Source organism: Macaca fascicularis, chromosome 16 (genome assembly GCF_037993035.2).
Source record: "Macaca fascicularis isolate 582-1 chromosome 16, T2T-MFA8v1.1".
Taxonomy (NCBI): Eukaryota; Metazoa; Chordata; class Mammalia; order Primates; family Cercopithecidae; genus Macaca; species Macaca fascicularis.
Window position 1 is genome coordinate 69,213,085 of NC_088390.1, and position 14,368 is coordinate 69,227,452.

Here is a 14,368-nt window from a genome sequence, read left to right on the forward strand (position 1 = left end):
CACTTTGGGAGGCCGAGACGGGCGGATCACGAGGTCAGGAGATCGAGACCATCCTGGCTAATATGGTGAAACCCCGTCTCTACTAAAAAATACAAAAAACTAGCCGGGCGAGGTGGCGGGCGCCTGTAGTCCCAGCTACTCGGGAGGCTGAGGCAGGAGAACGGGCGTGAACCCGGGAGGCGGAGCTTGCAGTGAGCTGAGATCTGGCCACTGCACTCCAGCCTGGGCGACAGAGCGGGACTCCGTCTCAAAAAAAAAAAAAAAAAAAACAAAAACAAAAACATTAGACATGACTGGTTTGACACTAAATTGGCATTATTTAGTACAGTGGAAAATGTGTTCACCACGAGCCCACTAGCCCACCAGCCCAGCTTTTCCACTCCTAGGCAAGATCCCAGAGAACTCTTCCACATGAGCCAGGAGACATTTACAAGAATGTTCATGCAGGCTGGGTGCGGTGGCTCACGCCTGTAATCCCAGCACTTTGGGAGGCCGAGGCGGGCGGATCACGAGGTCAGGAGATCGAGACCATCCTGGCTAACATGATGAAACCCCATCTCTACTAAACATACAAAAAAAAAAATTATCCAGGCATGGTGGCAGACACCTGTAGTCCCAGCTACTTGGGAGGCTGAGGCAGTAGAATGGCGTGAACCCAGGAGGCAGAGCTTGCAGTGAGCAGAGATCATGCCACTGCACTCCAGCCTGGGCAACAGAGCGAGACTCTTGTCTCAAAAAAAAAAAAAAAAAAAAAGGTTCATGCAGCATCATTTGCAGAAAACAATAAAGGACCCGAATGTCCATTGACAGAATGGCTAAATTGTGGTATGTCCATATGACAGAATACCTTGTAGTGTGAAAAGAATAAACTAAAGCCAAATATATCAATAAGGATGCATCTCACTAAGGATGTAAGAGGAAAAAGCAAGTCACAAAAGAATAGAGATTCTATTTCTACAGAGTCAAACACTTCCTCAGAGTTCATAAATATATACAACATATTGTTTAGAAAAACTGGCTGGGCGCAGTGGCTTATGCCTGTAATCCAGGACTTTGGGAGGCCAAGGAGGGTGGACTGCTTGAGATCAAGAGTTTGAGACGAGCCTGGCCAACATGGTGAAACCCTGCCTCTACTTAAAAATACAAAAATTAGCTGGGCGTGGTGGTGCGCACCTGTAATCCCAGCTACATGGGAGGCTGAGGCATGAGAAATGCTTGAACCAGAGAGGTGGAGGTTGCAGTGAGTCTAGATCATGCCACTGCACTCCAGCCTGGGAGACAGAGTCAGACTCTGTCTCAAGCAAAAAAAACAAAAAACATCTAAACATATGGTAAAAGCTCAAAGCAAAAAACCCCAAAACACAACACAACGAAACACAAAAGGAATGGTCAGGGTGGGTGTGGGGAGCTGAAGGTGGCATGATGAGAAGATAGGGTGGGTGAGGGGCTCAGGAGGGCTCCAGTGTGTGAGGAATGTTCTGTTTGTTAGCTGGATGGTGGGCACAGGGATGTCTGGGTTTGTGATGTGTGTGTTTTAAAAATTCTCTGAAGTGTACCTATGTTAGGTATTAATTCATATGTATTAAGATAGCTAACTGAGGGAAAATTTTTAAAAAGTGTGATTGAGAAATAGGATTAAATATTAAAATAAGGCATATTATAAAACAATATGAACAGATACTAAAAATTGCATTTATATGCAGATAAAAGACTAGAAACAATATTTTTAATTGTTTGTCTTTGGATGATAGGGTTACAGGTGATTTTTCTTTTCAGTCTGCATTTTTAATATTTCCCAAAAGGAACAAATTTGAAATAATAGGAAAAGCATAAAGTTTATTATATACAGAAAAAAGAGAGTGTCTGGATAAACTATTAATAGGTACATGAATAGTAGCTGTTTAATGCAAGACTGTGCCTGGAAGTGAATGCATTTTCAAAGAAATTATTTTTAGCTCAAGGGCATAACTTTGGGATGGTAGAAATTTAGACTTCTGACAAGTAGGTCTGAAGCTGTATTTCTGGGGAGGTGATGATTGGTGGGTGTAAGATCTCTGGCCCCTTAACCGTGGGTCAGTCTTCTGGTAGCTTAATGTGGAAAAGAAAAGGTACTACTAACTAGAAAGTTACTTCATTACTGGAGTTGGATAAATGATATTTATTAATAGGAATATGTATGCATTCTATGTTCCATTTTCCTCCGGTTTTTACATTTCTAATTCACGGCCCACATGAGTCATGCTAATATACACAAAGAGGGCTCAGATTCCAAGAATCAGTTTCCAGATCAGTAAGCCAAGATCAGAGCATGGTAAACACCTATCATAAATGAAATGGTAGAATCCTGACATGGTGTTTAATGATGGCTTTACAAAGTATCACATTTCATAGCTGTGAAATATCCCCACGTCATCTCACAAAAAAGGAAAGATCAAAGAAAAGGGCAATTCAAAAAAGATCTTATTTCTCTCTCATGCATGAGAAAGAGCACATAAAATACAAGCAGCGGTTACCCCAGCGTGGCCCTTCAGAGAACCGAGGTAACTATGGTAACTGAGAACGGTCTTTTAGTTCGCAAGGTTCGAATTCTAGAACTGTTGGTTGGATTTGGGGTAAGTCCGGTAAGGGAGAGCTGCGAACTTCAAGTGCTGAATGGTTCATTCTCTAGGGAGATAGCAACCTTTTCCTAAAAAATCTTGGTTCTTCATTGCTGGAGAGAAGAACAAGCCCTGTGAAGCAGTCGGAGGTCCTTATACCCAGCAAACTTACCTTGAAGGTGTGGTATTCAAGGAAAAAAACACTTCGAGAATATGGAAGAAACTGATCAGGAACACCAGATTTTCTTTATAAATACATATGTTTTTAAGAGCAACAAAACAGAGACAATTTTCTCAAAATAAGCAACCACTAAAATGTCAACAAAGGACCCATTTGTGACTTAAAATTCCCATGGCTCTCTAATGAAAGCAATGCTAATTTCGGCCTTGGGAAAGTGGAAAAAACATATAATTATGAAAAGTCCTCACCTTTCTTGCAATTTCTTGAGTTTCTCAGGGTCTGCCTTTATCTTACTGGTTTCCTTTTCATCTGTGAAACCAAAGGCTGCCATCCTGTTCCCATTCTCATTTTGATTTGGGAAATCAGACACTGCAAAGAAAGTAAATGGTATATTTTCTTGCAGGGACTCAGACACACGAAAATAGCCTTCTGAGTTTATTCTTGATGGAGAGGAGTTGGAAGAATCCACTAAGGACAAACTGCCCTGTGGATTTAGTAAGAGATCTGTATATAATGGAGCCCCCTGAGGTTGACTTGTTAAAGTAATATCTTCTGCTTCCCTGACAGCAAATTCGTGTGCACTGTTTACTGGGAAATAATTGTGGTTTTCGGCACTGGCAGATGGATTCCTATTTCTAATGGGAGACAGTGGTCGGCAAACATGAAACCTTGAGTTTCCCTCTGAGTCTGAGCTGTGAATTGAAGTCGATGACATTGACAAGTCTACCGGAATATCATCTCTCAGAGCAGAATGCATGAATGATACAGCAGAGTTATAGGATGAATTCACTGATGATCCTGGAGATGTTGGTCTGCCAGAAAGAAAGTAGTCAAGAGAATTTTGAGAACTGCTTAAATAGTCTTGCCAGTATCCTTCAGAATCATGGGTGCCAGGCCTATGCTCCACAGAAATACAGTCACTCCATGCATTTTCAGCATTGACACCATCCTCTTGTCTGGGCTCATATTTGGTATCCCATGATAGGGGGCTCTTTTTCGCATGTTCACTGCCACCTCTGTCCTTCTCTTTAGCAGATTCCCTATCAGGCAGCCTGGAGTCTTGGGACAACTTTTGCCCAGCAGAAGGCCATTCTGTTGCTGGCTCCATTGCATTCCTTATTCTCAATGAGCCATGTCTGGGCTCACTTCTTCTTGAAGAATGACCTCTGCAATTTTCAGCATTTTCTACAAAATTGTTATTTTTGGCCTGAGGGGTCGATGTCCCTCCAAATCTACTTCTTTTGTGATGGGAGGGAGAACGGGGTGAATGCATACCAACCCACAGACCTTCTTCAGCCTGGCTTTCCTCTTCAGTGTCATCGCTTTCTCTTCCGCTGTTCAGTGACAAAATGGAATAAAAGTCTTCATCTCGGAACCTAAATGATGCCCTTCTTGGCCCTCCTACGGTGGTGGGTGTGAGTGGTGGCCCCAAGAACTCACTCAATACTTGAGGACTATTTGTTCCTTGGAAGGCCTGGGGCAGGGCTGGATGCAGCTCACTCTGGGAAGGAGCACTGGGGTCTCCTTTTTTGCGTCTATCAGGGGGGTTCTCAATCACTGGCTGTGACGATGGGACCAAGTTTCTTCTCTCTCGAGTTGGCTTCTTCAGCTTAGTGTTACACATCAGGTCTCCTTGTTGAACTACTTGATCTGCATTGAGAAAAGACACATTTATTATTCCAGTAAAAGGGCCCATGGATGAAAGGCCTCTAGTACTAAGCACAAAATTGCCCTTTAAATGCAACAAACAAGACCTAGAGAAGAAAATAGGCATGGTCAAAATGGCTGGAGGTACAAGAGGAGCACAGCCCAGCACGCTTCATTTTACTGCCCCACATTCTCTTTTGTACACCTGTGGTCCTAGGGAAATGGGGTGACCCTGAGGATACAGATTCTTTCAGCAGAAAGTCCCAGAAGACTGGCCCAACCCCAGCCAGTCAGGACTGACGATGGGCAAACCTCATGCTAAATACTGGCTTTTGTTCCATACGTGCTGAAAGGGGAAACCAGCACTCTGGCAATGACTTCTACAACAACCACCAGTCCTTTCTCATCCAAATTCATTCAACGTACGTTTATGACACCCTGCTTCCCACGCAGCTTTACAAGAACTTAAGTACAATATGTCTTGGCAGATCAGGAGGAAGGCTATAGGAGCTGGCACTCGGGCACACTGGGGATTTTGGTCATGTTTACTATTTGGTGAAAATAAAAATTATAAATCTCTCATGAAATCATATCTTCTCTTTGTCACTAGCCCCAGGTCAATTATGTAACTTCTAGCTACCCTAGAATCCCTACTATAAATTCCTACACGGAATCACTAAACTGGTCAGAACCATGCTAACTGTCTCTCTCTCTCTCTCACACACACACACACACTTAAGCCTCACAACCCTGTGAAATAGGTAACACAATCATACAACATTAAAACTGAGGGTACCAAGGCTTAGAGCAGTCATATAACTAGCCCAAGATCCTATTTCTAGTAAGTGATGGAATGAACATTTGAACCCACGCCTGCTCGATACTAGGGTTTGTGTTCTTAACTACTACCCTGTTAGCCCTTAAAAAACTGCCAGGCCTTCCAATTTCCTTGTGAAAACGAAAATCCATTGAATTCGTCATAGTGTGTGTGTGCTGTTGAGGGTCTTTTACCCTCTCAATGTGAGAAGGAAACTGACAGTACTTCTCTGATGTCACTTACCTTTATTCCCTCCTGACATCGGCCTCCCCCGAGCTTTGTTCTCCTCTCTGCTATTGTGTGGGATCTGATGAGATGCTGCTCTTTTTATCATTCCATTTCTAAAGCGGTTCACCCTATAGAGTGGACGGGACTCCATGGGCCCTGGAAGGTCTGTGTTGATAACAGCTCGGGCTGGTGAAATGCAAATCCTCAGAGCATCGGGCACCGCCAAGGGCCAAGTCAGTGCTGGCTCACTTTAATTGAGGCTGCTCACAGGGTGGCACCAGTGTGAGTCTCTAATGTCCTAGCACTTGGGCAGCTTCTTTTATTGTTAACTGCTTGGGACACTCAGCAACACAGTATGAATCTTGACTCATCAGCTCTTGTAGAAATCAGCTAAGCTCTCCTCTCAGGCCCCTCCTGGGTTTTATAAACCCCAGTTAGAGATGCAGCAGCAATTCAAGGATGCTTTGAGCATCTGGCTGTGGAACTACAGCACTGGAGCTGGTGGCGAGGCCATCCCAGACTGGGCCGAACCCCATTTTGGGGAACAAATGCCTCTACGTAAGCAACTGAATTCTCCTGATCATTTTTTAAAATAGAATAGGGGGTTGGGGGTGGTGGTTCACACCTGTAATCCCAGCACTTTGAAAGGCCGAGGTAGGCAGATCTCTTAAGGTCAGGAGTTCAAGACCAGCTTGGACAACATGGTGAAACCCCATCTCTACTAAAACTACAAAAATTAGCCGGGCGCGGTGGTGGGCACCTGTAATCCCAGCTATTTGGGAGGCTGAGACAGGAGAATCGCTTGAACCCGGGAGGCAGAGGTTGCAGTGAGCCCAGATCGTACCACTGCACTCCAGCCTGGGCAACAGAGTGAGACTCCGTCTAAAAAATAAATAAATACATAAATACATAAATCAATAAAATAGAAAAGGGATCTAGAGGAGTTGGCAGTGCGGGCTCTGGCTGGTGACTTTTTGTTTTGAATTTGGTAGAAGGCTTCAGAGGTGCGCTCACAGTGCTGGAACCGGAAACTTCCGGTCATTCCCTGAACACACATGACCCACCCCCGTGAGGGAAAACACCCAATGGGCAAAGGAATCAGCAAGGGCCGCTTTTGAAAAACAGAAACTGGAAGCTCAACGGGAGCCATTAAGCTCATCTCATAGAGGCCACCGAGTTGTCACGGGGTGATGCTGGCCTGAGGGGCAGGAGAAGTCCCAGGATATGTGCGGTGCTGCGGCTCCTGCAGATTCCTGAAACAGGCAGGGGGAGCATCTTCACCCTTGCCTTGTCACCACAATGGTCTTCCTCTTTAAAAATTCAGTCAGAGCTTCTCTGCAGTGTGTGTGTGTGTGTGTGTGTGTGTGTGTGTGTGTGTGTGTGTGTGTGTGTTTCCCCTAAAGGTGGCAGACTGTGCCATTCTCAATTTATGCTATTTTAACCCTATTTTTTTTTTTTATGTCTATCAAATAGAGAGCAGATTTCAGGAGCTCTAGGGCTGGGAATAGACAGGCACATTGGTATGCCAGGGACGTGCTATTCATAGACCAGGCCCTGCAGATGCTGCAAATGCTTCTCTGAGGCCCTGGGCTCCAGCTGTGAGTGAAGTGCCTGCCATCTCCAGGAGTTCTAGGGCAACAGAATGAAACCAGAACAAGCATCTGTCTGCCCTGAGACTATGCTTTTGGTCTCGACTTCTTGGTGTGCTTGACCAATAGTTTCCTACATTCCAAGAGCCGTACACTTTTAACTTGGTTCGCTCTGGTTATAAAAGTGGTTTATGATCATTGGAGAAAATGTGGAAACTATTGAAGAGGATAAAGAAGAAAATAAAAATCCCCCATAATCCCAAACTCGGATGATCGTTGCTATTGTTCTGGAATTCAGGGGTAGGTTGCATACTCAAGACCCCAGGGCTGTTTTCATCCTGCAATTGTGCTTTGGCTCAGCCTCTTTTCTTCTTTCTTTCTTTTTTATTTATTTTAGAAAGAGGGTCTTGCTCTGTCACCCAGGCTGGAGTACAGTTGTAGGTTCAAACGATCCTCCTGTCTCAGCCTCCTGAGTAGCTGGGACTACAGGTACATGCCACCACACCTAGCTAATTTTAAACTTTTTTTCTAGAGACGGAGTCTTGCTTTGTTGCCCAGGCTGGTCTCGAACCTCTGGCTTCAAGCAATCCTCCCACCTTGGCCTCCCAAAGTGCTGGGATTATAGGCATGACCCATCATGCCTGGCCATGGCTCAGTATTTGAACAATGAGTTTATTACCTTTAGGTGGAACATGTATATTGTAGCTTACCACAGGCTCCATAACCCGTTACGCATCTGTCCTGCTATATCCACCTGCTCCCTGAAGGCATTTGAATTTATAACCCAAGGTTCTCTTATCAAGAGATAGTTCTTGCTGGGTGCGGTAGCTCATGCCTGTAATCCCCGCACTTTGGGAGGCTGAGGCGGGCGGATCACCTGAGGTCAAGAGTTCAAGACCAGCCTGACCAACATAGAGAAACCCCGTCTCCACTAAAAATACAAAAACACACACACACACACAAAAAGGCCAGGCGTGGTGGCGCATGTCTGTAATTCCAGCTACTCGGGAGGCTGAGGCAGAAGAATCGCTTGAACCCAGGAGGTGGAGGTTGCAGTGAGTCGAGATGGTGCCACTGCACTCCAGCCTGGGTAACAGAGGGAGACTCTGCCTCAAAATAAACAAATACGATTAAAAAAATACAATAAAAAAATAAAACAAAGGGAACTGTGTTCATTGGTCATGACATAATGTGATGCTCAGTGGTTTTCTAAGAGAAAGAATGGGTCCATGGCCAGGTTGACTGTGAGGTGTTGCTTTCCATGAGTCCCAAGGGGGTGATACACCAAACCAGTGTTTGGGAATAAAGCATAGATTCGTTCCAATGTTGTGTATTTCTCACACATTGTGATCTTGCTGAGTTCAGTGTTCTGGGTCAGAGGGGAGAAGATCTCTGTGGGAGGTGAGCAGCCTGTCACCCACAGACACACATCCTCCCCATCCCAGGAAGTAAGTGGGAACAATCGTGAGGTGGGACATGCCCTAGAGCTGTAGATTCGCTTCTCTGCCTTCCTCAACCCCTGCCCTCCACCACCCAAACGCCCTCCACCACCCAGACGCCGTCCACCACCCAGACGCCCTCCACCACCCAGACGCCCTCCACCACCCAGACGCCGTCCACCACCCAGACGCCCTCCACCACCCAGACGCCCTCCACCACCCAGACGCCGTCCACCACCCAGACGCCCTCCACCACCCAGACGCCGTCCACCACCCAGACGCCCTCCACCACCCAGACGCCCTCCACCACCCAGACGCCGTCCACCACCCAGACGCCCTCCACCACCCAGACGCCGTCCACCACCCAGACGCCCTCCACCACCCAGACGCCGTCCACCACCCAGACGCCCTCCACCACCCAAATGCCATCCACCACCCAAATGCCCTCTGGAGCAGCTGTACAGCTGATGTCCACTCAAAACCGCTCACACTCATGGAGTTATGGGAGAGAAAAAGATACCCTCCCCACCCCACCTTCCCCTTTTCCCAGCAGCCTCTCCTGGAGGAAAAAAAACCCCAAAACCCTAGGATCATACAATTTGCTTTTAAAGCTGTTTCATTTTAAGGTACATGCCCCTCATTTACTTAAAAGTACAAGTCTCTAAAAACCATAAAGAATTCACTGGGTAACAGCAAAAGTCAGTCCTCCTCTCCAAGGACAAAGGTGCGGGAGCCCCGGGGCCTTACCTGCTCTCCTGGGAGCTGGCACCTTTGCGGGCCACTGCGGTTTCTGTCTGCTTCTGTCCTCAGACGCTCTTGGGCTGTGCAATTCTGGGCTGACTGTAAATCTCCTCAGGTTTGGCTTCCTCTTCCTTAATAAAACCATTGGTGCTTCATCTGCTGAAAGATACAACATCTTTTCAATAATTATTTTGTTTACAGGAAAATGTCTTCCACATAAAGAATGTTCAAAGGGCCCAGCAGTGGTCGGGGGTAGGGTTAGGTGGAAGGGCAGTCAAGAAAAAGGACCCAGGAGGTCACAGAAGAGCTGGATTTGAAATCTGGTTTCATGTAACCATGTGAGCTTAGGAAAATCACTTCACCTCTTCAAGCCTCAGTTTCCCTACTTGCTACAGGGAAATAATAATGCCTCCTTCATAGGATCACCTGAGGTCAGGAGTTTGAGATCAGCCTAGCCAACGTGGTGAAACCCCATCTCTACAAAAATACAACAATTAGCTGGGCTTGGTGGCGCATGCCTGTAGTTCCAGAGGCTGAGGCAGGAGAATTGCTTGAACCCGGGAGGTAGAGGTTGCAGTGAACTGAGATGGTACCACTGCACTCCAGCCTGGGCAACAGAGCGAGACTGCATCTCAAAAAAAAAAAAAGCCTCCTTTATAAGCACCCATGACACCTATGATGCAGAGGCCGAAGGGAGGGATCTTTCCTTTTGCTAAGAAGTTTCATCCTTTTTTTTTTTTTTAAGATGGAGTCTTGCTCTTGTAGCCTGGAGTGGAGTGCAGTGGCATGATCTTGGCTCACTGCAATCTCTGCCTCCCAGGTTCAAGTGATTCTCCTGCCTCAGCCTCCTGAGTAGCTGGGATTACAGGTGCCCGCCACTACGCCCAGCTAATTTTCATATTTTTAGTAGGGACAGGGTTTCACTGGCCTCAGGTTTGAGGCCATGCTGGTCTCAAAGTCCTGACCTCAAGTGATCCGCCCACATCAGCCTCCCAAAGTACTGGGATTACAGGCATGAGCCACTGTGCCCGGCCTTGCTAAGAAGTTTCTAGGTTCCAATCCACAGGTCTTGGGATGTGCCCGCTGGTAACACTGTTGGGACACACAATGGCTCTGCCTCCCAAGTGCTCAGCCAGTTTCGAATCACAACATATTTTGTGTAATACCTGCATATTTATATCTTTAGGTTTATTAGCAAACATGCCTGTAGAGAAACGTTGCAAGCATCTGGGAACTGTATGCCTTTCTGTTTCCTGTCCCCTACCCTCCACTGTGTTGGGACGATATTCATAGGAAGACAGTAGCTGGGGTGCTATTGTGGACCTAGTTTCCAATGAACATTTTCTTTTTAATCCACATTTTGAATCGGGTTGCTAATTGATACAGTTTTGAGTTTCCTCTTCACATGTACTTAGTGTCAGTGCACGTGAATGTGGAGGAAAAGTTCTAGTATATTCCATGCATCTCTATAAGTTCTTGGGTTTACAAGGCAGTTACATCGTCAATATCTGGACGAAATTCCCCAAGATCATTTATTTACCTGGATCATCTTCTTTAGACAGTTTAGAAATGTCACAAATAGATGTAGCCAGCTGGTAACATAGGGATAAAGCCAGGGAAGGCCCCCGACTCGTGTGTGAGAGCACAGCCTTTTTTGGCACATGAGTCAACTGGATTCATGTTCCAGAGTGTAAGTTGTAGTCGTGTGAATAGTTTTCCTGCAGATTCAGGAAGGGAATTAAAGTTCTTTCTGGCAGCCCATGAAACCTAATTTAATACAATGACTAGGTCTACTTACTTCTGACAGGCCTCAGGAGGGCATGGCAGTGGTGCTGTACGCCAAGACAGAGAGGATCATGCCCCGCAGGGAACTTACTAGAAGAGGGAAGTTGCTGGTGGTGTCTGAGCAACTTGGGGCAAGTTGGTGGAGCCCAGAGAAGTTGCAGGTGTGAAAGGAGAGACTGAAAGTTCTCTGGGAAATGAGAACGTAGTCTTGCGATGGTGTAGCATGGTGATTAGATATGATTTTGCTGATCAAAAAGGGGGTGAGAGGAGGAAGGTGAGAGAGTGAGAGCGAGCGAGCTCTCTCTTAGTGCAAAACACACTAAGGGATCTGTCACTGAGGGGAGGAGGGAAGCATTTTCCCACAACCGAAAGTTGCATTCCTTGAACACAGAGGCTTCTCCCTCATCACCTGAGACCTCAGCCCCCCTCAGTTCTCAGAAGTCCTGCCTCCTGCTTTCCACCTCATGGAGAGAAGAGGAAGAAACAGAAGAAGGGCCAGGGAAGGGGCAGGCCTGAGGCTCAGGCCAAGTCTAGAAGGTCAGGACCTGGCCCCAAGGTCCTGAGGATAAGAATTTCACTTTGATTTCCAGCAGGAATCCCAACAGAATATTCAAATTTCCCACACTCCCCAGGCAGCAGAACTTCACACTGCCCAGAGGCCACCGAGCCCCACCACTGTATTCGCCTTCACAGGGAGGCATGCTTCTGCCCACGGGACCTTTCTTGCCCAGCCTGCACCAGCCAGAAGGTCCTCCAAGGTCTGTTTCCAGTTTATTCCACCAAGTCGACCCTGACTCTGCTTTGGCAAAAACCCTTACTTTCAGGGTTTTTTAAAAAAATGGCCTTTAGCGTTTAAATATTCTAAAATTGCTTAATGAGTATATCTTTTCTCTCCAACTAGCCTGCACGCTCCTTAAGAATGAGGATCATCTCTTAGCCAGTCTACGTGTTGCCTCATACTGTTGTGCAGGACAAGTATTAATTGCCTTGTCGTGCAGGACAAATATTAGTATGATGTGTGGGGCTTGAGAAGATGCATTCAGCCCAAGCTACAGGGGAACTTGAAAACTAGAACACGTTTTTTTGTTGTGCAGAACACCCAACATGGCTTAAGATAAAAGGTTATTTAATTTGTTTTCTTGTTCAAAAAAACTGCTTTCTTCAAAGCATCAGATCTCTTAAATGATTGCCAAAACCATTACCATGTGTCCTCTAATCAAGTTCTCAGCAAACTAAAGTAATAAAGCTGAACAACTGGAGATTGTTTTACTAGGCCTGGCAGTGAAGAAACCGCCCCATTAGTGTAGGCAGGATCCTCTGACCTTTGGCAACTTTAACCTCAGTTTCTGCAACTGTAAAATGGTCCATCTTGTTACTGTGAAGTTTAGCAAAAACGTACATAAATGGCCTAACTGGTGCACGTTAGGTGCTAATAATGGTAGCTGTTGCTTCTACTGTAAAGAATTATACCACTACTACTGAGAAGAATAATGGGAAATCTGAAGTCATTCCCATGAGACAACTGAATTTGACCAGAAACTCATTGTTATGCAGACTTCACAGGTTGGGAATAACTTATTCAATAGCCTTCATTCCGGTGTAGTTCTTGTTGATTCTCTCCCTCAATCCTTCTTTTATAAAATCCAAAAGGCAAATAGCAACTCTTTATATTATGATTTGTTCAACAAATACCTGTGTGCCTTTGCTATGCTGTAATTTGAGGGTTCACAAAGATGAGCAAGATGTTGCCTCATGACCTTAAAGATTATTATAATCTAATTTGGCTGCACTGCTGACTTCTTCCCTGTGATACCCTTTTGGTTCTATGGAAAACAAAACTCTCGCAAAATATTTTCTCTTCTCTCTCTGTAAGTCCAGTCACAAATGAGGTGACCTAGATTGCAGTTTGCGTGCACTTGGGTTTAAGAGTTTCTAGGTCCGGGCGCAGTGGCTCACGCCTGTAATCCCAGCACTTTGGGAGGCCGAGGTGGGTGGATCACGAGGTCAGGAGTTCGAGACCAGCCTGGACAACATAGTGAAACCCCATCTCTACTAAAAATACAAAAAATTAGCCGGGCATGGTGGTGGGTGCCTGTAATCCCAGCTACTAGGGAAGCAGAGGCAGGAGAATCACTTGAACCCGGGAGGCAGAGGTTGCAGTGAGCTCAGATTGTGCCATTGTGCTCCAGCCTCCAGGCTGGGCAACAGTGTGAGGCTCCATCTCCAAAAAAAAAAAAAAAAAATCCCAGCACTTTGGGAGGCCGAGGCGGGCGGATCACGAGATCAGGAGATTGAGACCATCCTGGCTAACACGATGAAACCCCGTCTCTACTAAAAATATAAAAAATTAGCCGGGCGTGGTGGCGGGCGCCTGTAGTCCCAGCTACTCCGGAGGCTGAGGCAGGAGAATGGCATGAACCCGGGAGGCGGAGCTTGCAGTGAGCGGAGATCGCGCCACTGCACTCCAGCCCGGGTGACAGACCAAGACTCCATCTCAAACAAAAAAAAAAAAAAAAAAAAAAGGAGATTCTAACATTCAGCCAGGCATGGTGGCTCATGTCTGTAATCCCAACACTTTGGGAGGCCGAGGCAGGAAGATTACTTGAGTCCAGGAGTTTAAGACCAGCCTGGGCAACAAAATGAGACTCCTGTCTCTACAAAAAAAGGAATTAAAAAAAATTAGCTGGGTGTGCTGGCATGTACCTGTGGTCCCGGCTACTTGGGTGGCTGAGGCAAGAGGATCACTTGAGCCCAGGAGGTCGAGGCTGCAGTGAGCTGTTTGCACCACTGCCCTCCAGCCTGGGCAACAGAGCACGACGTTGTCTAGAAAAAGTTTCAAAACCTCAATTTGTATACCAAATTCCCATCACCTCACTTGCATGAAAAGTGAATCAAATTTCAGACCTTTGGGGGCTAGGATGGGTCTTCACCATGTCATGGATTCATAGATTAATCTGCAGGAACACCAAGTCCTAGTTACACTGGACGATGAAATTAGCTTCCTTTTCAGGTAGCAAGACAAGCCCTTTGCCTTACAGAAAAGCAGTTTGTGTTCAGGAGTTTCACTGCCAGGTAACTCAATATCCTGTTTACCAGTGAATTTTGGGAAGACTTTGGTTTGCTTTGGACAACATACAGATCCCTACTTCCGGGATCTGAGCAAGGTGATGCCTCCCGTTTTAAAGAAACCGAACAGCTGTTTAGATTAAAGGCATCTGCCTTTGTTCTCTTAACAATGCTGGGAAACTGTGATTGTCGACTGAATAGTTCTTAATTTGACCAGGAAAGGGGGAAAAAAAGGTAGAAATCTCGTATTTGTACAAGACCTTGACAACTGAGAACCA

At 46.0% G+C, this 14,368-nt stretch overlaps 1 protein-coding gene across 7 annotated transcripts in view; it reads right to left on the bottom strand.

The window, feature by feature from the left end:
* Nucleotides 1-14,368, bottom strand: part of MARCHF10 (membrane associated ring-CH-type finger 10) — a 112,017-nt gene that overhangs the window by 33,129 nt on the left and 64,520 nt on the right. For 5 of the 7 annotated variants that reach the window (XM_065531821.1, XM_065531824.1, XM_065531825.1 and 2 more), the window contains 2 exons: nucleotides 9,246-9,398; nucleotides 3,027-4,428 (listed from right to left, as the gene is read on the bottom strand). In XM_065531821.1, the coding sequence (XP_065387893.1) occupies nucleotides 3,027-4,428; nucleotides 9,246-9,398 (1,555 nt within the window). The remainder of the gene's footprint in view (nucleotides 1-3,026; nucleotides 4,429-9,245; nucleotides 9,399-14,368) is intronic. The other 2 variants (XM_045374605.2, XM_045374606.2) reach the window with 1 other exon arrangement.